General features: G+C 59.8%; 1 protein-coding gene across 4 annotated transcripts; it reads left to right on the top strand.

Annotated features, from left to right (window-relative positions):
• The first annotated feature begins 8,786 nt into the window (after positions 1 to 8,786).
• CRTAC1 (cartilage acidic protein 1) lies at positions 8,787 to 22,369 on the top strand. Of its 4 annotated transcripts, XM_053984259.1 has the most exons (16): positions 8,787 to 8,881; positions 12,565 to 12,761; positions 13,967 to 14,163; positions 15,087 to 15,217; positions 15,819 to 15,975; positions 16,555 to 16,689; positions 17,069 to 17,214; positions 17,395 to 17,531; positions 18,180 to 18,262; positions 18,758 to 18,858; positions 18,943 to 19,111; positions 19,613 to 19,758; positions 19,891 to 19,933; positions 20,375 to 20,518; positions 21,696 to 21,821; positions 22,144 to 22,369. In XM_053984259.1, exons 1-16 carry the CDS (start codon positions 8,837 to 8,839, stop codon positions 22,269 to 22,271), a joined length of 2,085 nt encoding a protein of 694 aa, XP_053840234.1. In that variant the 5' UTR covers positions 8,787 to 8,836; the 3' UTR covers positions 22,272 to 22,369. The 4 variants fall into 4 exon arrangements, with proteins under 4 accessions (XP_053840234.1, XP_053840236.1, XP_053840235.1 ...); XM_053984261.1 differs by lacking the exon at positions 19,891 to 19,933 and having other exon boundaries at positions 22,144 to 22,232; XM_053984260.1 differs by lacking the exons at positions 21,696 to 21,821; positions 22,144 to 22,369 and adding an exon at positions 20,749 to 21,388.
• Positions 22,370 to 22,509: the final 140 nt, after the last annotated feature.

Below are 22,509 nucleotides of genomic sequence, written 5' to 3'. Positions count from 1 at the left end.
GGTGCGGGCACCGGAGAAGAGGTGACCCGGGGAGAGGAGTGTCCCATGGCGTGCACGCCGCCTGCCCGTGCCGGGACTGGGCAGCGGGAGCCAGGGCGGCTTCTGCAGCTCCCCCTAGACTGTGAAGCTGCCGAGGGACAGGGGACCGGTCACGGGCCACCCTGGCAAGGTGCCACTGAGGCATCGCACGCGCATCCGTGAATGGGGCCGTGCCAAGCACCTTATCCCTCCTTAGGTGCAGTTACAAGGCTGGGACCGCTGATGGCTGAGATACTCTGAAGTACTCGGACTTTCCTGAGTGCCCAGTGTGGGTCCCAGTACAGCCCCAGGGGCACAGACTAGGATAGGTACAGTCATCCCACCTCAGGCAGGTGCCCCTGCGCAGGACAAGGAAAGCTCACATCAGGCAGGGCCACGCAGCATCCCCTGGGGAGTGGCCCCTATCCCTGCCTCATGTGGCACACAGGGGACCGTGTTCCCTCTCACAGGTAATCGATGGCAGCAGATCCTGATCGCTTTCATTATTATTATTTTCTTATGCATGTGCGCACAGGAGATTTATCGCCAGCTATGGAGGCAAAATCAATTATTCATGTTATAAATTAGAAAATGATTTATGTTTGCAGGAGGCCAAGCAGTGTGGAGCCCCTGGCCACGTGGGAGCGGGGTTTGTCTGGGAATGGCACCAGACAGCCCCTGCCAGCACTTACCTGGTTTCTCCATCCCTTCTGTTCCTTTGGTGCTCTACTCAGGGATGCCCCCATCCTATCACAGCCCCAGGGTGACCCTAGGATGGTGACTGGCAAGCAGCATCCAGCATCTCCCACTCTGGAATGAGAGCACAAGGAAGTCTGGGAACTGCCATGGCCTGGTCACCCTGGCCAGTGCAACAGAATGATGGTCCACAGCAGTTTCCATGGCAGCAGTAAAACAGTCCAAGCACTGCAAGGTGTGGGCTGCAGAAGGACCCCCTTATTTTTGTCCACTAGAAAAATAATCTCATGTCCTCTCCAGCCACTGTGTCTGTGCTCCTGCTTCCCTCAAATTCCCTCCAGATTGCCACCCACGGGGACAGATACCCATTGCGCTGCTAACACCCCAGTGCTCCCCAGGAAAGGGCAGATGGGTCAGGGCATCCCACCTGAACTGGTCCCTAAGCTACCCCAGAATAGTACTGTAGGGTTTGGCTTGACCATGGCTCAGCTTCTCCTGGGCTAGAGTGGTCTGAGGTGTCCTGGAAGTCTTCCCAGGCACGGAGATACCACACCCTAAAGGCTGACTCTAGCTCAGCATAGAGCAGGGTGGCACTGGTCTCCCACTGCTCCCAGTTCTGGGACAGGGGGTCACCTGTTGCTGCCTGCTCGGCCATACCCCAGGAACTCAGTGCTGGTGGGAGCTGCAGTATCCCGTGGCTCTGCATCAGTGGTCCCAGTACCTCAGTCCAAAAACCCACTGCCCATGTCGTGTACCCAGCAGAGTGAATGCAGGAAACCAGCCAGCCGCTGTCTGCCGATAGCTGGGATTGTTCTTGCTTCTGAAGAGTCTTGATCTAAAGCTGCCATGTCTGTGCCTCCCAGGGGACAGCAGAGCGAGCCGGGAGCTGCTGCCTGGCTCTCCTTGTCTGTTTATCTGCAGCTGCATCAGCTGGGGCCATGGGGAGGCACAGGCTGAAAGGAGCAGTGCGGGAGAGAAAGGAGCTGTTGGCAGCCCCAGATCTGGGACTGATCTCAAGCGAGCTGTGCATACAGCTCCTGCTTGCACAGCATCGACTGGCTTGAGGCCTGGCCCTTGGAATGGGAAGGACAGCATGAGGCAACCTCAGCTCTCCCTGACCAGCCTTTTCTCTGTGAGCCCTGGAGCCTCTTCCCAACCCCTAGAGAGCATGTCAATTCCTGTGACTCCTGGGGCTCTTAGGGAGCTGTGAACTTGCTGGCTCAACATGCTCATGGGGGTGTCAGAGGAGGCAGGGATTTTGGCTGCTCCTCCCTGGCTCCTTGCCAGAGTTAGAGCAGGAGGAACGTGGACAACCAGGCATGGTCCAGGGGCAGGGAGCCACCTTGTCCACAACCAAGGCTGTTGCATCCATGTCATATCCCAGCCAGTCCTGGGGACCCTCTGGGACCACACATGGGTGCAGAGGGGTCCCTGGTTGCTCTGCTCTAGTCCTAAAGGACCCAGATGACCCAAGGAGTTCAGAGAACTGTCACCTGGAACCCTACCAAGCTGTAGGCAGACAGGAAACAAATGAACCACATTCTGGGGCTGTGCATTGCCTCAAGCACCTTGCTGCACCCTGGTCCCAGGGAGCACAGGGCTGGCCCATGCTTGTGTAAGCATCCCTCTGATTTATTGCTGCAGAGCAAATGCTTACAGAGTGCTTTTGGCAGAGAAAAGCTCTGGGGAACAGTAAGGGGTGTTGCCTGTCAGCTCCTGGGGCAGGCAGCACCCACAGTCCTGGGTCTCTCTCCCATGCCTGGCCAGGGAGCACACTCAGCCTGTGGGGAGGGGACTGCAGAGAGCTTGGGGCTGGGGTGGATTAGATCTGCTTTGCATTATTGCACAAAACACCTGGGGACTCAGCAGCTCGTGACGGTGCTGTATAATGCAGGGAAGCAGGCGGTGGTGCGGGCAGACACCAGTGCTGCCGGCGGCTGGCGGGCAGGGAAGTGGTACAGCCCCTAGGAGTGTGGGCTGGCTGTGGAGGGGGGAGCCAGGTCCTCTTGCTCCTTGTTCTGCTGCACATCGACAATGAATAGGCACAAGAGGCAGTGCTTGTGCTGCAGGAATCAATACTGCTCGAGGAGCAGCCTGGGTGCTCCTCCCTGCACTCCCGTGGGAGCCATCCCCCAGCGTCTCTCCCGCAGCTATCACTGTAGTCTCCTTCCCGCTGCTGCCTTGCTCTCCAGCACGGAGCACGACTGTGCAGCAGCAGGGGGTGACAGCACCAGGACTGGGGAGCTTGCTAACCTGGGTAGCCTGGCTCCTTCTGGAGGTGGGGGGAATATGAAGGAGAGGCCCCTTGTGAGGGATCCAGGTTTTATGTTGACTCGAGTTGGCTCCCACTGGCACTGTCACAGCCCGTGCTGTCACAGCCCATTCTGCCACAGTCCCTGGAAGGTACTGGGGCACCGTGGCTGGCTCTAGTGGGCACAGATGCTGCCAGGAGGTGATTTCTGCCCAGCAGTGCTCAGGGATGTTGCAACCTGAAGCAGTTCCCAATCTCACCCAGCGCTGGCTGTGGCAGAGCGGCTGCATCCAGTGCCAGCCTTGCCCCATGGGAAGGAACTCCTCTGCTTTTGATAAGCTTTAATTGATTCATCAATGGGATCCACTTGGAGCTGATAAATCTTTCAGGAGCCCTGGCAGAGGAGGCTGAGCTGTGCCGGCTGGGCATTCCCCTGCCTCCTTGCAGCTGCACGGCTTCTCTGAAGCAGCTGGCAGCCCCAAGTGTGTCCTGCCAGCCCCAGCTGGCTGCAAACAGCATCCCAGGTTTCCCCTCAGCCTGTTTGCTCTTTCCCAGCCAGGGATGCTGCCTGGGAGGGCTGCAGCACAGTCTGATGCCTCCACTCTGCTGATATCCCTTGGACAGGGTGTCCCATCCCAGTGCTTCTGAGAGGAATATCATTGTCCTTGGCTGAGAGGAGCTAATGGCTCCTGACTCCATCACAGCACCAGCCAGGTCCTTCCTCTATCTTCCTGTCCCCTCTCCTGGCATGGGACAGTGCACTCCCCAGGTTGGGACTGCTACTTGTGCATCTCCATACCAGGCATGGCTCTGGGATCCCAGGGGGACAAGTCCAGCTCGTCCCATAGGGCCACGTCCTGCCGGGGGATGGTGGAAGGCTCTCACTCCCCCACTCTGTGTCCCAGCAGGTAGGAGGAAAAGCAGGGACAGGGACTGCGAGGCAGGAGGCAAGCACAGGCGGATCCGGTTACAGGCAGCACGGGGCAGAGAGATAGGCAGAGAACAGCAATGCAGCAAAAAGGGCTTTTAGTGATAATAAATAATTAACATTTCTAATGATGTCCCGGCGACAGGAAGAGTCCAAGCGGGGACCCGGGGGCACTGTGCACGGTGACAGGAGAGGCTGGGGACCGTGCGAGGTCCGGGGAGGCTGTGCAAAGACAGGGGCTAGGCTGTGAGAGAGATGCAGGGCTGGGGGTCCCAGGGCAGGGGCTGGGCACCCCAGAGACCCCCCGGGTGAGCAGTGCCTGGGTTCCAGCATTCACACCCTGCTGCTGCCAAGGACGCGGGAAACCCGTGAAGAAGAGGACTGGAAGACTAGATTAAACAAACTTGAGGGTTAAACAGACTTCTGTGATGGTAATGCCTTCCCAGGGTTTGCCATGCCCAGCGAGCACCTGAGAGGGACTCCTGCTGGCAGAGGAGGGGACTGGGGAAGGGTGCTGGGAGGCAAAAGCTCACAGGGAGCCGCTGCGATGAGCGACAGTCGTCAGATCACTGCCAACCGCGCCACAAAGAGATCCCCGCGCTGAGAGGTGTCCAGGGAACACGGGAGCAGTGTGATGGTCTGGGGTGCAGGACCAGAGAGAGAGGAGGTCTGTGGGCAAGACAGGAGATCAGACACTGTAGGACAATGACAGGGAGGTGGCAGCAGGGAGAAGAGGGATCAAGCAAGCAGCCATCTGAGCACGGGAGTCCATCGCTGTGAGCCACCACACAATGGGCATGCAGATGTGGGAGGGCCAAAAGCAATCCTTAGCAGGAACTAGGAAGGCATTTCTGGCAGGACTGGGCACTTGCTTTCATGCCTGCCTGGGCCCTAAGGGACCTGCCTGTGCTGGAATCAGCCTGGAAGAGGATCAGAGGTATCATGGGGCTGCCAAGGAGGCAGAGCCCAGGAGACCCGTGAAGGGAGGACAGTGACTCGTGCCCAGCACAGCGCAGGCTGTGGGGAAACGGAGTGCTCACTATAAATACATCAGCAGGGTAAACGCCAGGGAGGAGGAGAGCTATTTCAGCTAAAAGACAACATTAGCACAGGAACAACTGGGGATAAATTATCCATGAATACATTTACAGTGGAAATTAGACCCTCGGAGCAGGGATGTCCCAGCACAGCCCCTCCAGAGAAAAAAGCAGTGCCAGGCAAGAGCCAGGATCAGCTCGGCAGCTGAGGGATCCACAGCATATTGTAGTGGCAGCATGTGCCCTCTCCTTGTGTCAGAAAGCAGCAGGGGTATATGAGGGGATGTTTGCACCTTGCTGCATGCACGTGTGAGTGCGGGGGTGTGTGTGCATGGTCTGCGTGCACATTTGGGTGGCACACTGAGTGCTCACACAAGCAGATGGGTGGCTGCAAAAAGACTGTTGTGTGTGTGCATGTAGGTGCTTGCGAGTGTGCTGGCAGTGTGTGAGGGTGTGCTGTGCACCCACCAGGCTGTGTGCAGATGTCTGGCCCTCATAATGCTCTAGAAAGGGGAATAATGGCTCCAGTGAAGTATTCTGGATGTTAGTGCCTTCAGTCAGCATTCCTGTGCTCACCTGCACCCTGTTTGTATTGCACCATCTGAAAATTGCTGGAGGACATTTGCTGGATGAGTGCTCTATGAATCCAGCTGATCCTGGGTGGATTCCTGTCCCTGATCCTGGGTGGATTCTCATCCTGCTCCCAGAGCAGTACTATCCCTGCAAGAGCCACGAGGGTCGTCTGGCACTGCCACCACACAGGCTTACTTGCTTGGCAGAGTAACAGCCCTGTGCCACCCCTCTGCCCATTGCAATGCAAGCAAGGAGCAGACTGCTCCCCGCCTTCCTGCTGCCTTGTCCCCAGGGAGAGCCTGGGGTGGCAGGTGAGCCACCAGGCAGAGGGTCACCAAGCGTCAGGGCTGCTAGCTTTAAGAGGGTTCCCATTCCCTGGGAGCTGGGTCGGCATGGATGGGGCCCCAGGAGCAAGGGCCAGGGGAAACTGGGACATATTAGTCCTGGGGATGGGAAAGGGAGGTCCCAGATGTGCAAAGAGGCGGCTGGTACTCATGCTGGCCCCAGCGCAGCAGAAGAGCCTTCCCCCGCCTTCATGCAGCCCTCAGTGGAGCGCAGCATCTCCCTTCCCCCCGCAGCGTGTCTGGCTGCTGCTCGCTCTAATTTCCTGTGCATTGTCCCCATCACCGTGCCACCATTCCCTGCACATCCCACCCCCCTCCGTGCACCACACTGCCAGGCTCCCTATGGCCCAACGCCTGCGCCCTACCTCACTGCTCTGCAAATGTCCCTGCGAATGTTCTCATGCATCCCAGCTCATTTCACTGATGCTCTGTGCTTCCCTCTGCAGCCCCTTGCAGAGAGCTGTGTCACACCCCGAGGTGTCTGCCCCATTATATCCCCAGTGTGGATGCATCCAGAGGAGTGGGATGGAGACATCTAGGCCAGCACAGGGCCCAGAAACTGGTGCAAGGATGTTTCTTATGGCCATGGCTGTTGTTGTGCCAAGGTGCCTGCTGGCTGTTCTTCTCCCCCAAAGAAATATCCTGGCCAGGTGGCAGCATCCGTGGGAAGGGCACTGAGGAGCTCCAAAAGCAGGTATTGGGGAACACCATGGAGAACCACCCCGCTGGGTGGCAGTGGCAGTGGCTGGGGGCTGCAGCGTGCCAGGCCCTCTCGGCACGTGTGTCCTGCTGGCACACAGCACGCGTGTGCTCACAGGGTGCCGTGGGGTGAGCGCACCCCTGGGACACGCCGTGTGCACCTGCGGAGCCGCGCGTGCTGCGTGCCAGCTGTGCCCGTCATGCAAACACCGATGCACACGCGCGGCTGTACGGCTGCACGTGCGCGCTGCGCTGGCACGCCGGCAGCCCTGCCTGCGTGTGCATCTGCTCACGGCCAGAGCCAAGCCCCGCTGTGCTGGCATGCTGGGTTTAGAGCCCCAGGGAGCCAGTGTGCCCAGTGCCATTCACAGTCTTGGCATGCTTGAGCTGGCTTCCTGCCAGCATGTGTGTTTTCTGTTCCTGCCAGTCACGGGGGGGGGGGGGGCGCATTGGGAGCCAGCTTGCAGTTTGTACAAATAATTATCCGGGTGGTTACCAAACCTGGGATGAGCGAGCAACTCGGCAGCAGGGGTGCTCACCCTGAGCACACGCGCGCTCATGCAAGGTTGCAGCCAGGCACTGGGGCTGTGGACACTGGCAGGCAGAGCACGCCCACAGCGCTGGGGTGCACGGGAGCACACGAGCACAGCATTGCACATGTGTGGTGGTCACATTGACATCCCGGTCTGGTGGATTTGCTTGGCATCGTGGCTCACCATGGCAAATGCAGAGAGCAGGTGTGGTTCCTGCCCCATGGCAGTGCCCTATAACAGGTTCCCTGTGCCTGGATCCCAACATTCTGGCTGTGAGGACCCTGCAGCAGGCAGCCACGCAGCAAGCCTGGTGCTCAGCCAGGCACCCTGCAAGAGGGAGTCATCAGAAATGAAATAAAAAGGTATTTGATGGCTGTATGGAGGCACCTTTGTGGGAAACAATCACTGTGACTGGAGAGCTCTCGAATCTAGCAGGGAGAGAAGAACCAGGAGCAACAGGCAGAAGCTGTAGCCAGACATGTTCAATGAGAAATAAGGGCTTTAGCAGAGGAGGTGATTAGCCACTTGAAGCAACCCAAGTGGCATGAGTTCCTGATGTCTTCCAGCATGTCTCTCCTGCTGTCTCTCACAGTGGCTGCAACCCCAGACTCTGTGCTGGGGCACCTGTGAACATGCTACACTGGGGTGACCTGGTAGCCTTGTGCCCTGTCAGTGTTGTCCCAGTCCCTGGCGCAGCCACTTTGTGCTTCTAGAGACACAAAGACAGCTCTGTGCCCAGACCCTCAGGAAAAGAGGTTGGGAAAGGCAGGCTTTTGTAAATGCCATCCTGCCTTGGGCATCCACTGGCTACAAGATTTTGGACAAGTCAGTGCCTTGCATGACCTAAGATGGGACCTTTCTTGGAGTTCAGACTAGCTGCCATGGCACAGCCACTCCTGGGGCCCTTGCAGAGAGAGATGGTGACATGCAGGGTGATGACTCAGGCAGGTGCTGACCCCTCGGGGTGTGGCTGAGTGTTAGATTCATAGAACAACAGAATGGTTTGGGATGGAAGGGACCTTAAAGATCATCTAGTTCCAATCTCCCTGCCATGGACAGGGATGCTGCCTACTAGATCAGGTCACCCAGGGCTCCATCCAACCAGGCCTAGAATAATTCGAGGGATGGGGTACCTAAAACTTCTCTGGGCAGCCTGTTCCTGTGTCTCACCGTTGTCACTGTGAATAATTTCCTTCTAACATCTAATCTAGATCTCCCCTCTTTTAGTTTAAAACTGTTCTCCCATGCCCTTCCAAGAAAATAGTCTTGCACCAGGGGGGTGCCCAGCTCCGCTCTCTTTCCTCCTCCTGTGCCCGACCTCCGCCGCCCCCAGGCCGGGTCAGGCCCCTGGCTCTGCTCGGTTCATCACGCCAGCTGCCCTTGCAGGAGTTGGGGAGCCGTGTCCAGCCGTGGCCCGACTGCTCCCCATCCAGCACCCCTGGAGTGACCGCAGCGAGCCGGGACACACTGCCCGCCGTGGCCGTGGCTCCGGCATCCCGGGACGCCCTCCCCTCCTCTCGGTACCCGGTGCCCGGGGCGACGCTCCCCGGTGCCCCCCCGCAGCACCGCGGGGCCGGACCTGGCGGCGGGCGGCCCCACCCCGCGCTCCCCATTGGCAGCGGCGCCCCCCGCCCCGCTCGCCGCCGCCGCCGCCGCCCGTTCTTAAGGCGCCGCGCGGGCGGAGCGGGCCCGTCGGGAGCCGGGAGCGGTGCAGCCGGAGGCGGGAGGCGCGGCGGGCGGCGACGCGGCGGTGCGGGATGCGCTCCCGCCGCCGTGGGGGCGCCGGGCGGCCCCCCTGGCCCGTGAGTAGCGGTGTGGTTTTGCTGCTCCGCGAAGTTTCCCGGGGACTCCGGGGCGGGGAGGGGCGTCTCTCAACTCCGGCACGGTCACCGGCCCGGGGAGAAGTTGGTGGAGGGCGGAGCGGGACCGCGGGCACGTAGCCTGTCCCCGTGGCGTGGAGGGGATGCGGGGTAGTGAGCCGGGAGGGAGCGGGAAGAAGGATGGGATGGGGATGGAAGGATGCTGGGCTGGGAAGGACCGTGCTCAAGGGGCTGTACGGTGATGGGGGGTGTGTGCTGGGACTGGGGAGCGCTGGCAGGGGCAGCAGGACCGTGAGCAGCGAGGGACAGCCCCTCTTTATAGCGGCACTCGTGCTTGGTCGTGGCTGAGCCCGTGGAGGAGCGGGGGGCAGTGGACAGAGGGGTCCAGCCATGTACTTGCCTGCGTGGGAAGGGGCTGGCTGTGTGCTGGTGGCCTGAGCCCTCCAAGGACCTTTGGGGTGAGCTCAGAGGCTAAGGTGACTGCTCATTTCCACACTGCATTGGCTGCTGCTGGCTGAGCCCCAGCCTGCCAGGTCCAGCACTGAGGAGTCCTGCATAGGAGGGACAAGCTCGCAGCAGTGAGCAGACGTCGCAGCAGGACCCAGGCTCATGGGCTTTGGCTGGAGCAGAGGCACTGCAGGGTCTGGGCTGCTTGGGATTGAGGAGCTGTGGAGGGACACTGCTGGTACTCTGGGCAGCCCAGCTGCTGTGGAAAAGGGGTCTGCTGGGTCTGTGGGACGTCTCCTGCCTGTCCTCTGCCCTGGCGGGTACAGCTGTGGCAGTCTGGGAATGCTAGGAATGAGAATATGATGTTACTGGGCACATGCAGCATGGTGGCGTGAGGTGCTGTGATGTCACCATGTTGTCACCGCTTTGGGGTGCATTTGGGGTGCAGTGATGCCCTTGCTGTATGATGTCAAGAAATGTCGTAGAGGTGCTGGAGGTGACTGCGGCCCAAAACGGGATGTTGCTGCAGTGGTGGAGCATGACATCACTGGGGTGCGTGGTGTGGAGGGCAGCAATGTCACGGTGACATGTGGGATGGGGTGGCCTCACAGGGACCTCACACCCACCTTTCCCCATTATGTGGACCAGGGGTTGTCCATGTGTGTACAATGAGGAAATCCGGGGACATAATCTCCCCACTTGTGGTGAGAGATCTGGGGCCCAATCGCCTGCCTGTCCCATGGTCCCTTTCCAGTCCCATCGCACCCTCCCCACCGGGCACTGTCAGTCACAGCAATGCATGGGCTCACATGAATCCTACATGCTGCATCTCTGCCATGGGGCCAACACCCTCCCCCTGGGCTGCCTGGCTGCACCCTGCATGGGTGCCTGTGGCATCCTCCCAGTGGCTCTGCCCCTGCTTGGCACCTTGGCTCTGTGTCACTAGCCATACTGCAGAAGCACCCTGGGGTGACCTTGCCACCAGACGCCACAGCACCGGCCAGGACGTGACTCTGCTGGAACAAGATAGACTGAGGTCTGCCCTGCACACAGGCAGGACCCCATAGCCTCAAACCACAGGTGAAGCTTCATGCTGGGACTGTGGTTCTATCAAAAGCATGCTGGGAATGATGAGGCCCTTCTGCATCTGACATGCAGTGCCTGAGTCTCCCTCCCTTCCCCTTCCCAAAATGGCCTGGCTCTGGGCTGGACATCCCTTCCCCATGGCACCAAGCACCGGATCCACTGGGAAAAGCCTTTTGTCTCCAATCAGGAACATTGTTTCCTACTGGAAAAGCTCCATCCAACTTGGAGGGATTTCAGCTGCAGCTGGTTGAGGCGGGGGGGGCACCTGGGTAACAGTCCAGGCTCTGGGGAGTGGGAGCTAGAGTGGGCAAAGACAGGGAGCCCTGCCAATGGCCTGGGAACAGCCACCCATCATCTGGCTGTGGCTGGGAATGAGGCACTACTGCTCTGCAGGGCCAGGGGCTTATGTGGCAGCTCTGCACCCATATGTCCACAATATCAGTGGCTCTCCCCCATGCTCCTTTTGGTAAGCCCGGAGTGGGGCTGTGGCAAAAGTTCCCCTTCCTTCACTGTCTGGCACTGCAGAGTGACACCCAGGGACTTTCCCATCCCTGAACAACCCAATGACCCCTGTCCCCATCACATGTGTCTTGAATGGGACCCCTGCACCAGGGAAGGATCCAGGCTCCTCAAGAGCTGCTCCAGACAGTATGGCAAGGTAATGGGCCGTTACAGGAAGAGAATCAGAGCAGCACAGGGTAGAGCTGGGGACACACACATCTACCCTGGAAGCTGTGCCCAGGCTGCAGATGGGGTTGGGGAGGAAAGGGGAGCAGGCTGGTGCAATGGAATACAGGACTCTGGGTGTTGTGGGCAGTAGGATTAAGGTTTCCTCTGCAGCTGGAGAGCAGCCCATTCCTGTGGGCCTGGAAGCTAGTTATGGCATAGGAAGCTAGTTATGGCATGGGAATCCTGGCCCATAAGAGAGCCTTGAGACCATCCCCATCCCCAGAGGAGGCAGCAGCAAGCTGTTCTCCACAACCCACTGGGTCTTCCAGGGTCTAAATCTTGGGCACCTTCCCCTCTCCAAGCTGGGCATCCGTGGTACCACACAGCTGCCACAGCTTCCTTGCCTTGGTGTCTGAGTCCAACAGCATGGGGACCAGCTGGCAAGGGGGTCATTCACTCCTGTACAGGGTGACTGTTCCTGGCTGGGAAGGGCAGTTCTGCCCAGGGAGGTCCTGCCCAGGCACAGTCACATGAAGCACTGTCCCCTTGCAGGCCAGGTGCCCCAACCACCCCTCCAGTTAGCAGGAGCGGACCAGGCTGCTTTTTCTCCCAACTGGAGTGCAGGCATGTGGGATCATGCCCATAGCCTGGGGACACACAGCTCATTTCTGGGCTCTTCCCCTCTGGAGGTGACTGCCAGGCCTGGGATGAGGGGTTGCCACCCTGCTCATCCCCTGTGCTACAGCCAGGTCAGAGCCAGCTCCAAAATCTCTGAAGCCTTGCCAGCAGTGCTGGCAGGAGCTGTCCTCCGCAGTCCAAGTTAAATGAACCTCTCCTCCCAGTTTCCTGTTCCTCCCAGCATCTTCTCATGGCTGCATCCCTGTGCAGAAGCCTTCCCTGGCCAGCCTGGAAGGAGCTCACCCTGCAGAGACCCTGGGAGGAACATTTCCAGCAGGATAGGGAAACTGAGGCACATGGGAGTAACCTGATAAAGTATCCCTGTGTTCTTCCTGTGAACTTCCCCAGCCTTGGAAGACTCCTCAGGCCAGCGAATGTCTTCTTCCTCTGACCCTGCCAAGGGAGCAGTGATTGACATTTTGACTTACCAGGACCTTGGAAGCCAGTGGCATCTTAGAGCAGAGTGAGCTGGGCTTGAGCCCAGCTTTGTCAGCACCCCACAGCCCTCCTGCTGCCTCTCCAATCCCTCTAATGGGATGGGCTGCCAAGGCTGGGCTGCTGCTCAGCCCCAGCTCACTGGAGTATGGTCTTGTCCCAAGGGTGAACAGTGCCAGGGCAGTCCATGCATGGGGATGCCAGAGTGACAGTGTCCAAGGGTCAAGGGACAGGTGGCATGGTGCAGGCTGGGGTGCTGTGGAGCATCTCCCATGCAAGGACAGTGGGGCTGCTTGGGCATTGCGGAGCAGAGTCTCCTCCCGAGCTGATGGGCTGTAGGTCTCTCCCAGGTGTCCATGATGCTGGCATTGTGCCTGCTGTCCCTGGCCTGGCTCAGCGAGGGCTCCCAGCGCAGCGAGCCCATGTTTGCAGCCGTCACCCAGCGCCTTCTCCCACCTGACTACGACAGCAATCCCACACAGCTCAACTACGGCGTGGCTGTCACCGACCTGGATGCCGACGGTGACTTCGAGATTGTGGTGGCAGGGTGAGTGGTGCAGCTACTGCCTCAGTGACAGCAGGACTCATGGCGCTGCAGGGACAGGAATTCATCCCTCCTCCGTGGTCTTGGTCTCTGCCGGCTGGGGGGGTGTGCACAAAGGTGGGTGGGTTGAGGTCTGCATGCACACCCCAGTGATTGTGTGTATGTGTGCACCCACACAGGGTGTTGGTGCCAGCTGAGTGCCTGTGTAGGGCCACGTGAGTGCCCCTATCAGTCTCTTCTCTATGGGGCAGTGGCAGCTGCCCAGCAGCCAGGGTCCACCCTGTAGTGCACAGCCAGCATGTCCCCAGGCCGTCTCAGCTCCACTGACAGGACTCTGCTCTCTCCAGAGATTCAGTTAATTGGCTGGAGGTTTTTTATAGTCCTTTATGGGAGTGACGGCTGGGAAGGGCTGGCAGGAGCTGGGGAAGCAGGGAGCCGTGTGCTGTGCTGCCAGTGCCCAAGTGGGGCTGGACACAGAGCAGCTGCTGCCAGCAGGTCCAACCCTGGTCAGGAAGAGCAGGGACCGTGATGTAGGCTCTGTGCATGTGCTGGCACTGCTGCAAGCTGCTACTGCAGGGTATCTGTGTACACACCAGCATCCTCACTCCCTAAAGAGGCTTGCACACACAGGCATGCCCACCTGAAGAGTGTGCCCACCTTTACCTTCACAGATCCCATCCAGCTACATGGAGGCACTATGGTGGCAGGCAGTCAGAGTCTGGCCCTGCTGCTGCTCTGAACATCACTGAGGCAGGAAAACATGGGCAGCACTGGGAACCCTGGAGGGGTCTGGGCCACCACTTCCAGCTGTGCTGAGCCAAGAAGGCAGCTGGAGTTTTGTAAGCAGTCGTGGTGCCCGTTGTATAACTTGTTTACTGGTGCGTTGGGCAGGAGCGGGCGAGGAGCCAGTGGGATGCACCGTGCTGAGAGGATTTGCCTTGTGTGCTGGTTTCCTTGCCCTGGGAAAGCTCTGCAAGCAGGGACCTGCACCCCATCCTGTACTGCTATCTGCCTGACCCCCACTGCTTCCCTGGTGTTGCCAGGCATGGGATGCCTGAGGTCCTTGGCGTCCATGGACCACGCAGGTCTCTGCAGTGCCCATCATGGGGAAAATCCAGTATCACACCCGCTGTCCCCCCAGGGGTGAGACAGGGGCTTTTATTCCATCCCCAGTCCTTGGGAAGCCAAACCCCTCCTTACACTCACAGGTACAATGGCCCCAACCTGGTGCTCAAGTATGACAAGGCACAGGGGCGGCTGGTGAACGTGGCAGAGGATGAGCGGGGCTCCCCGTACTATGCGCTGCGGGACCGGCAGGGCCACGCCATCGGGGTGACAGCCTGTGACATTGACGGTGATGGCCGCGAGGAGATCTACTTCCTCAACACCAACAATGCCTTTTCTGGTGAGCCTTGCCGGCAGCCAGGCCCCCGGCACGGGGGGAGCCCCCGGCATGGCTGCCCGCGACCTTCGGCGTGTGAGGGATGTGTGCGGGCTGGAGTTAATTTCTCAGCTGAGTGGCTCCACTGATTGATGGCAGCACGGGTGGGACACTGAGCCCAGCCAGCCACCAAGTCAGCACTTCCAGCTGCCCATCGCCCTTTTTGTGGCACCCCAAGTGGGACAGTAGAGTCCCTTCTGCCCCCTCGACTGTCCTGCCACAGGGACCCTGCACTGTAAATCCCAGCTGTGCCCTGCAGCAGTTGTGCCCTTCGGTCTCATGGCTCTCCTGTGCCTGCTGCACCAGGTTAAGTCTAGTGCTGTCCCTGCTCCTGGCATGCCTGTCATGGGAACAAGACTTCTGTGCTCCAAGCTGGCACAGGGAAACCCCAGGGCTCCCTGGCTTGGTGCTGCAGCCCAGCTCTGCCCTGTGTCCCTGACCTCCAGGCAGCAGATCTGTCTTCCCAGTGCTCCTAATTACTCGGGCTGGCAGTGGCTGGTGGCACACCTGTCCCTAAATCAGGATCTGCCATTGGTGCTGTCACAAGCAGTGTAGCTCGCTGACTGTGCCTGCCACTGAATCGATTTCTTTTTTAATTTTTTTTTTTTTTTACCTTCCTGGGGATGATCTACAAGGCTGTGCCTCATTGGGACATATTTTGCCTTAATGAGTTGATTCTTCTGTGTGTCTCCCTGTGGCCCTTAAGGGTCATGGGGCTCTTGCAGCAGCAGCCCAGCCCTATGGCATTGTAGGGGGCTGCAGGGACAGCAGATATTTGGGGTGCTCTGGAAGAAGGGTACCTTATCCACAGCCTCCCTTACTACAAAGTACCCTCCTCAGGAGGAGGCGGTGTTCTGGAGCCCACCGACCTGTGCTCCCTTCCCCAGGCATGGCCACCTACACAGACAAGCTCTTCAAGCTCCGCAATGGGCGCTGGGAGGACATCCTGAGTGACGAGGTGAACCGGGACGTGGCCAGCCGCTTTGCCGGCCGTTCTGTCGCCTGTGTGGACCGGACGGTGAGCAAGCAGGGTTCTGTGGACAGGGGCGTCTCTGCCCCCTTCCCACTCCCAGTGCCCCTTCAATGGAGTCCTGCAGGCCTGCTCCCCTTGCCCATGCCATCTCAAGCTTGGCCCCAGCTGCCCCTTGACTGTCAGCACTAGCAACGGCCCCAGCTGTAGAGACTGTGGATGCCTGTCCACACAGTTGCCACCAGCTGATAAACATGCCTGTCGAGGTGATTTATGTTCCTGTCACCTGCTCTTTCTTCGTCCTCCTCCTCCAGCAGTTTGTTTCCAAATGATTATCGCTAAATCAGGGTGCAGCTACTGCACAGGACAAAGGGGTGGTGGAAACGGGGAGGACCTGGCACACCGGGAATGCTGGGAGGGGGGATAATGTGCCCCATGCCAGCACTGTGACCAGAGAGCTCCTGGAGCAATGGGGCACGTCGCTACTCCTGGGATGCTTTTTGCTGTGGGCTTTGCAGAGCTCTTGCTGAGCACACGGTAGCAGTGCCTGCTCCCATGGAGCAATAAGAGCATTCACAGCAGGCATCCTGGGGTCCCGTGGAGATGAGCTGTGGGTGGGTGGGTGCTGAGGCGGTGCTGCCGGCTGCAGGGCTCCGGCAGGTACTCCATCTACATCGCCAACTATGCCAGCGGCAACGTGGGCCCCCATGCCCTGATTGAGATGAATGTGGCTGCCAGTGACCCTGCCCGTGGTGTCGTGGTTCTGGTGGATGTGGCCGCCCAGGCTGGCGTCAGCAAGTACACAGGTACACCCAGCTGCTGTGGCCCTGCGGGGGGGACGGGGCGCTGCAGGGCATGGCGAACGTGAGACCTCGCTGTGGCAGGGCAGTGCAGCCGGAGGTCCGTGCCACGCGTTGGGCTGCCTGACTGCCCCATCTAGTGGCAGCCCCACGGCCCGTGAAAGCGACCAGGACTGTGGATGCACGCCTGGCAGGACCCCTGTGCCCACCATCACCCGGGCTAGTCCCTCCCGAGTTCACAGCATCCATAGGGCGGGCAGCGGGGTTTGGGAACGTAGGCGTCGGGAGGAGCAAGCCCGCCTGCGCCCCATGCTGCCCCACCACCGTGGGGACTGCTGCGTGGCCCAGCAGTAAATTGTCACTAATTAGGAGTGTTGTCACCATGGCGATGGCAGTGATTAGGGTTGGGAGTGACACAAGTGGCTGCCAGGCCCAATTAGCTCCTGATGAGAGGGATTGGAGGTGGGCAAGAATGGGACACAGGTGAGAGGGTGCTTGGGTCCACCGTGTGGGCAACACTGAGGGAACACGAGAAACACAAACTCCCGTGTGGGCTGTCCCCTCATCCCGGGCTGCTGTCCCCAGGTGGCCGTGGGGTGGCCGTGGGCCCCATCCTGAGTGACAGTGCCTCTGACATATTCTGCGGTAATGAGAACAGCCCAAATTTCCTCTTCCACAACCGGGGGGACGGGACATACAGGGACGTGGCAGCTGCTGTGGGTGAGTAGGGGAAGCTGCGGGGAATATACAGACGCTGGGGACTTCAGGGCAGGGGTGGCTCTGCCTGTTCCTGCCTGCACTGGATGGATGAGTGCGGGGGGGGACAGCCCTAGGGACCCAGAGCCCCACTGACCACTGTGCAGTGGCTGAGATGCATCGGGACATCCATCAACACAGCAGGGATGTAACCCTGTGTGGCAAGCACATTTCTCTCCCTCTCAAGATTTTTTATTGAGGTGCACAGAGAGAAATGTGCTTGCCACAACCCTGCGCGTGGAGGACCTGTCTGGGGACGATGGAGCACATCCTAGGAGGTGTGCTGGGGACAAGGGGGCAGGGAGGGGTTCCCGTCTCCCCCTGTCCCCTTGCGGTTCCCCAGGGCTGGATGACCCCTACCAGCACGGACGCGGTGTGGCGCTGGCTGACTTCAACCGCGACGGCCGAGTGGACATCGTCTATGGCAACTGGAACGGGCCGCACCGCCTCTACCTGCAGAGTGGAGCTCCCGGGCGCGTCCGATTCCGGGTGAGGGCTGGGAGCCCCCCGCACCGATGGCTCTGCCACTGAGCCACCTCGGCCAGGGGGGCTGGCTTCACTCTGAATTGTCTTTGAGCCCCACTTGTCAGCGAGGAGAGGAGCCGAGGCATCAAAGCAGGACCCAGGTGTCCTGCTTCCTGTGCCTATTGTCAGGCTGTGTCCATGCAGGACATCGCCACCCCCAAGTTCTCCATGCCGTCCCCCGTCCGCACCGTCATCGCAGCCGACTTCGACAATGACCAGGAGCTGGAGGTTTTCTTCAACAACATCGCTTACCGCGGCTCCTCCGCCAACCGCCTCTTCCGGTAGGAGCCGGGCGGGGGCCGCGGAGCCTGCACCCTGCTCTGGGAGTCGAGCAGCCCTCGCAGCACAGCCAGGCTCACAGGGCTCCTCTCCAGCAGTGCCACGGCTCGGGCTCAGCTCATAAAAGGCGTCGTGACTGAGCCCTTCCTGGCATCATTACCAGTCACTGTGATCGTGCCTGCAGCAGCCCCTAGGGTCGCCAGCACCGCTGATCAGCAGCCGTGTAGAAGCTTTTTCATGGCTCCTGTTAATTGTGGGGGTCAATTCTTATTATTTCTGTGTAGCACCTTCTAGCCTGGTGTGTAGGGCGATGGGAACAGGTTGTCTACCCAATGCTTGCACCCATGGGTGGGTAGAGGGCAAGGGCTTTGCAAGGAGCCCTTTGGAGACATCTCCAGGTTCCAGAGGGATGCAAGAGACGGTGTTACTACTCTGCAGTTCAGACCCAGAAGTTCTTATGAAATTCCTGTTGCCCTTGCATGGAGTGGGGATGTGCCAACAGGAAGGGGACAGTCACATCCTCCATCCACACCCTATAGCCACCGGGGCTGTCACTCCTACCATGATTCTTCAGGAAGGAACAGACATGCCCCAGAAGGTTCTGAGGACTGCAGGAGCTGGCATTAATACCCTCTGTGTGACCTTGGCAGGCTCATCCGCAGAGAACACTCAGACCCCATCGTGGAAGAGCTGAATCCAGGGGATGCACTGGAGCCGGACGGACGGGGCACGGGTGGGTCCACCCCCTTCTGGCACAGCACTGCCTGGCACTTTCTTTGCCTGAGAATGCCACACACCTGGCTGAGTTATCAGCTGCTCCCCACCAGCAGGCTGGAGCTCCCATCACCCAGGAATGGCCCCATGCATTTTCCCTCCACCCATACCCAGCCAACAGTGCCATCTCCAGTACTCCAGAGGCACTCTTGAAGGGCCCCTTCCTGGGTGTCCACTGCTCAAAGCCAGCCTCTGCATTTGGGAAGAGGTCAGGCAGCTCCCCATGACCCTCAGCCCTCCAGGCACTGCCTGTTCCCTCCACTGCCCAGGGTGCCAATGTACCTGATTACGGGGTGCCAACCACACTCCTGCATTGAAATCACCCCATCTTCCCTTTTGTCCCATCGTGACCGGGAGTGCTGCCGTTTCCAGTGGAAGGCCACAGCAGCAGCAAGGTCTTGTGCTGGGGAACATGGGGCCAGGCCTCAGGCACAACATGATTCTGTTCTTGCAGGAGGTGCAGTGACAGATTTTGATGGTGATGGGATGCTGGACCTCATCCTATCCCATGGCGAGTCCATGGCACAGCCAATCTCCATCTTCAAGGGCACCCAGGTGAGTCAAGCAGGGACTCCTCATGTTGTACCCATCCCTTCCATCCCTCCCAGCTCAATCTCTCTGCTCCCTCCTCCCTTGCAGGGCACCAGCAACAATTGGCTGCGTGTCATCCCCCGTACCCGCTTCGGGGCCTTTGCACGGGGGGCCAAAGTGGTGCTGTTCACCCGGCGCAGCGGGGCCCATCTGCGCATCATTGACGGCGGCTCCGGGTACCTCTGCGAGATGGAGCCTGTGGCGCACTTTGGACTGGGTGAGCTAGGGGGTCGAGGGGCTGCCTCCACCCCCAGCCTTCCCTGGCGCTCCCCAGGGCAGGGGCCATGTCTGCTGCCCCCGTGTCCTGCTGCGCAGTAATCATCCGTCCTGTCACCCTAGGTATGCTGGGCCCCATGCAAGGCTGGGGGCAGGTTGCCCAGCCACTGTGCTGCAAGGGGCAGCTGCCCCCTTCCCCATCCCCTGCCTGCTGCTTTGTCCAGGCAGTAGGGCTTTCCCTTCCCTTTAACTTTCCCCTGGTGCAGCATGTCCAGCAGCTGAGCATGCAGGGGTGTCTCTGCCCACTGCAAGGTCATCCCATTGTCCCCATGTACGCCCCTCAGAGTACATCCATGTGCATGGGCTGTCAGCATGAGCACCTGCAGCTGGGCTCAGGGAGCAAGGGAAAACTTTGCCCCTCCCGTCCCTACCACCCCGCTGGCCTCCTTTCAGCCCCTGCCCACCCTGGAGACCCTCCCTTTGATGGGCTGCCCGCCTGCAGGGCATGACGAAGCCAGCAGCCTGGAGGTGACTTGGCCAGATGGCCGTGTGGTGTCACGAGCTGTGGCGAGCAGTGAGACCAACTCTGTCCTGGAAATCCCCTACCCTCTGGATGTGGAGGAGCCACTCATGCCTGCCCCACTGGAGGTGAGGGCCAGGTGTGGGTGTAGGGTGTGAGACTTTGGGGACAGAAACAAGGGGCTGGGCTCTGCTGGTTCAGTGGCTGCCCAGGGGTGATTCCTCCCCATCCCAGTGGTCTCTGCTTCTTCCCAAATGCAGTGCGGGCAGGGATTCTCCCAGCACGAGAATGGACGCTGTGTAGGTGAGTGGCTGCTGGAAGCAGAGGTGTGCCTGTACCCAGGATGCTGTAGCATAGCCCCTTGGGGGACACTGAGACTGGGAGGTGGCTGCCTGCCACATGGCTCAGGGCCAGGTACAGCTGCCTGCCTGGCACATGGCCTGGGAATGGGACACCTGTACAGCTCTAGAGGTGCACCATGGTGTCACAGGGAACAGTAAGAGCAATGTGCTAGGACAGGAGGCATGGCTGGCATGTGGCAGGCTATGTGCTGCAGTCATGAGTGATGGAGGGGCAGCAGAGATGCAGCAGGGTGGCTGTGGCCATGCTGTGAGCCTCCTGGGCAGAGCTATGGCTTATGCATGGCTACCACTGGGGAAACCATCCAGTGTACCCGGGGAACTGGAGGGGCTGGCAGCCCCAAGCTCTCTGCCCAGACATCTCACACTGAGGACCCTCTTGCAGACACAAATGAGTGCACTGAGTTCCCCTTCATCTGTCCCCGGGACAAGCCTCTCTGCATCAACACCTATGGCGGGTACCGCTGTCGCAGCAACAAGCGCTGCAGCCGGGGCTTTGAGCCAAACGAGGATGGCACAGCTTGTGTGGGTGAGTGATAGCTGGGACACCCCGACCCCATGCCAGCTGGCATCAGCCCCAAAGCACCACCTTGGGATGCTGTTGTGCCACTGACAAAGGCCAGGCCACAGCCTGCAACCTGTTGGATGGCAGACTAGCCACTTCCACCCTGGTTCTGTGTTTGTCCGTGCATCCCACTGAGCTGCCACTGACTCCCCTTCTCTTTTTATCTCTTGTTCCTTCTCTCCTTCTCTGTGCAGCTCAAGTGGCCTTTTTTGGGGGATATCCCTCTGCTGGGAGCTGGCCTGAGCTCCCCTACAGTGCCCTCCTCCCTCTAGTCCTTGGACTCTGCCTTTGTCTCTATGCACTTTAACCCCTGCTCATAACATGCCAGAGCAGCCTTGGTGAAAGGATGGGCTGGCCTCTGCCTGACTCTTTTTCTGTCCACGTCAAACCACCCTGGAAGTGCCGGCTGGGACACACTGGGGTGACCTGCAGTGGGATGGGCACAGACCTGGCTGTCCTGTGCGCCATCTCTGGGAAAGCAGCCCTGGGGCAGCCTGGCAGTGCCCCTTCCCCCGCACACCCCACTGCCCCAGTGCTATTCCTGCCATGCTGGTACCTGCCCGGTGGTCGCTTGCTCCGTCGCCTCGATACCATACCATGTGCCTGCTGGTTTGGCCTGCGACGTGTGTGCTTTGCCTGCCCCCTCCTCGGTGATGGGAACCACCTCCCCAGCCCTAGCAGAGGAGGGTCTTCCCAGCCCTGCAGGGGCAGGATCCTCCTGGTCTGTTTTTTAACATATTGACCCTACTGTTTGGAGTCGGACCCTGCTTAGTCCCAACAGTCTTCCAGCCCCTCTCCCAGAAAACCCCCAATAAACTATATCCCATCTATTAACCTGGTCTGCTGAGCTCTGCAGGGCTGTGCTTGTGCTTCTGCCCACCCTGCCCTGGGGCTTCACGGGGAGGGAGCCCAGGAGGGGGAGCACCCCCAGCCTGCCCCAGCTCTCCCATTCCAGGGCTGGGAGCTGGCTGGCACATGATGGTGCCCCTGGCCCAGCTCTGCACTGGGGCTACAGCAAAATGTGTGGCTCTGAAGGGGCTGAGGTGCAGCAAGCAGCCCTGCCTGCACCTCAACAACAGGGCTGGGCTGCTTTTCCCCGCTACATGCTATAACACCACGCTGCTCTCTTTACCTCCACCAGACATCAACGAGTGTGCTCAGGGCTTGCACAACTGCAGCCAGCTCTGCATCAACACCCCTGGGGCACACAGCTGCCTCTGCCACCCAGGCTTCCGTCCCCTTGATCCGGCTGCCAGCCGGTGCCTGGGTGAGTACCTGCAGTGCCCAGCCACCTGCCGCTGCCAGGCTGCCTTGGCAGCAGAGGCGATCGAGGTGCCCAGTTGTGCTCACAGCCCTAGTGCTGGATGGCGGAATGGACAGACTGTGGCTGTGCAGGAGTTGGTAGAGTAAGGACATCTGCCACCCAGCAGCCTTGGCACCAAGCAGTGGCAGGATCAACTGCCTTTGTGTCCCAGGTTCACCCAGCCCTGAAGCTGCCCCCCTCATGCCCCTTCCATCCCTTGCCCTGCCCATGCCAGTCACTTCCTGAATCCTTGGCACAGCTCTAACCTTTTCCCCTTCTTTCCCAGACGTAGATGAGTGCCAGGCACAGCCTAGTCCCTGCGACCATATATGCCACAACAGCTATGGCTCCTTCCACTGCCACTGTCACCATGGCTTCTCCCTGGGTGCTGGTGGACGCTGCCGGCACAATTAGCCTGCTCTGGCACGGCCAGAGCTACCCCCCAGCCCTGTGCCCTGCTACCCCCCACCCCTGTGCTGGTTGCACCCAGTACCAACTGAATAAACCCTTTCCTGCACTGTATTCCTTGTGTGTCCCTGTCCCAGGGTCACCTGACTGCTCCCTGTCCCCCTACTCCCCTAGACTGCCCCCCTCCTCTCCATCCCCTCCCTTCCCCCATGCTCACCCTTGTGGGGACCTGTGCAACCCAGTG

The sequence above is a fragment of the Vidua macroura genome, chromosome 8, assembly GCF_024509145.1.
Source record: "Vidua macroura isolate BioBank_ID:100142 chromosome 8, ASM2450914v1, whole genome shotgun sequence".
Taxonomy (NCBI): Eukaryota; Metazoa; Chordata; class Aves; order Passeriformes; family Viduidae; genus Vidua; species Vidua macroura.
This window is presented reverse-complemented; position numbering and strand designations above follow the sequence as displayed.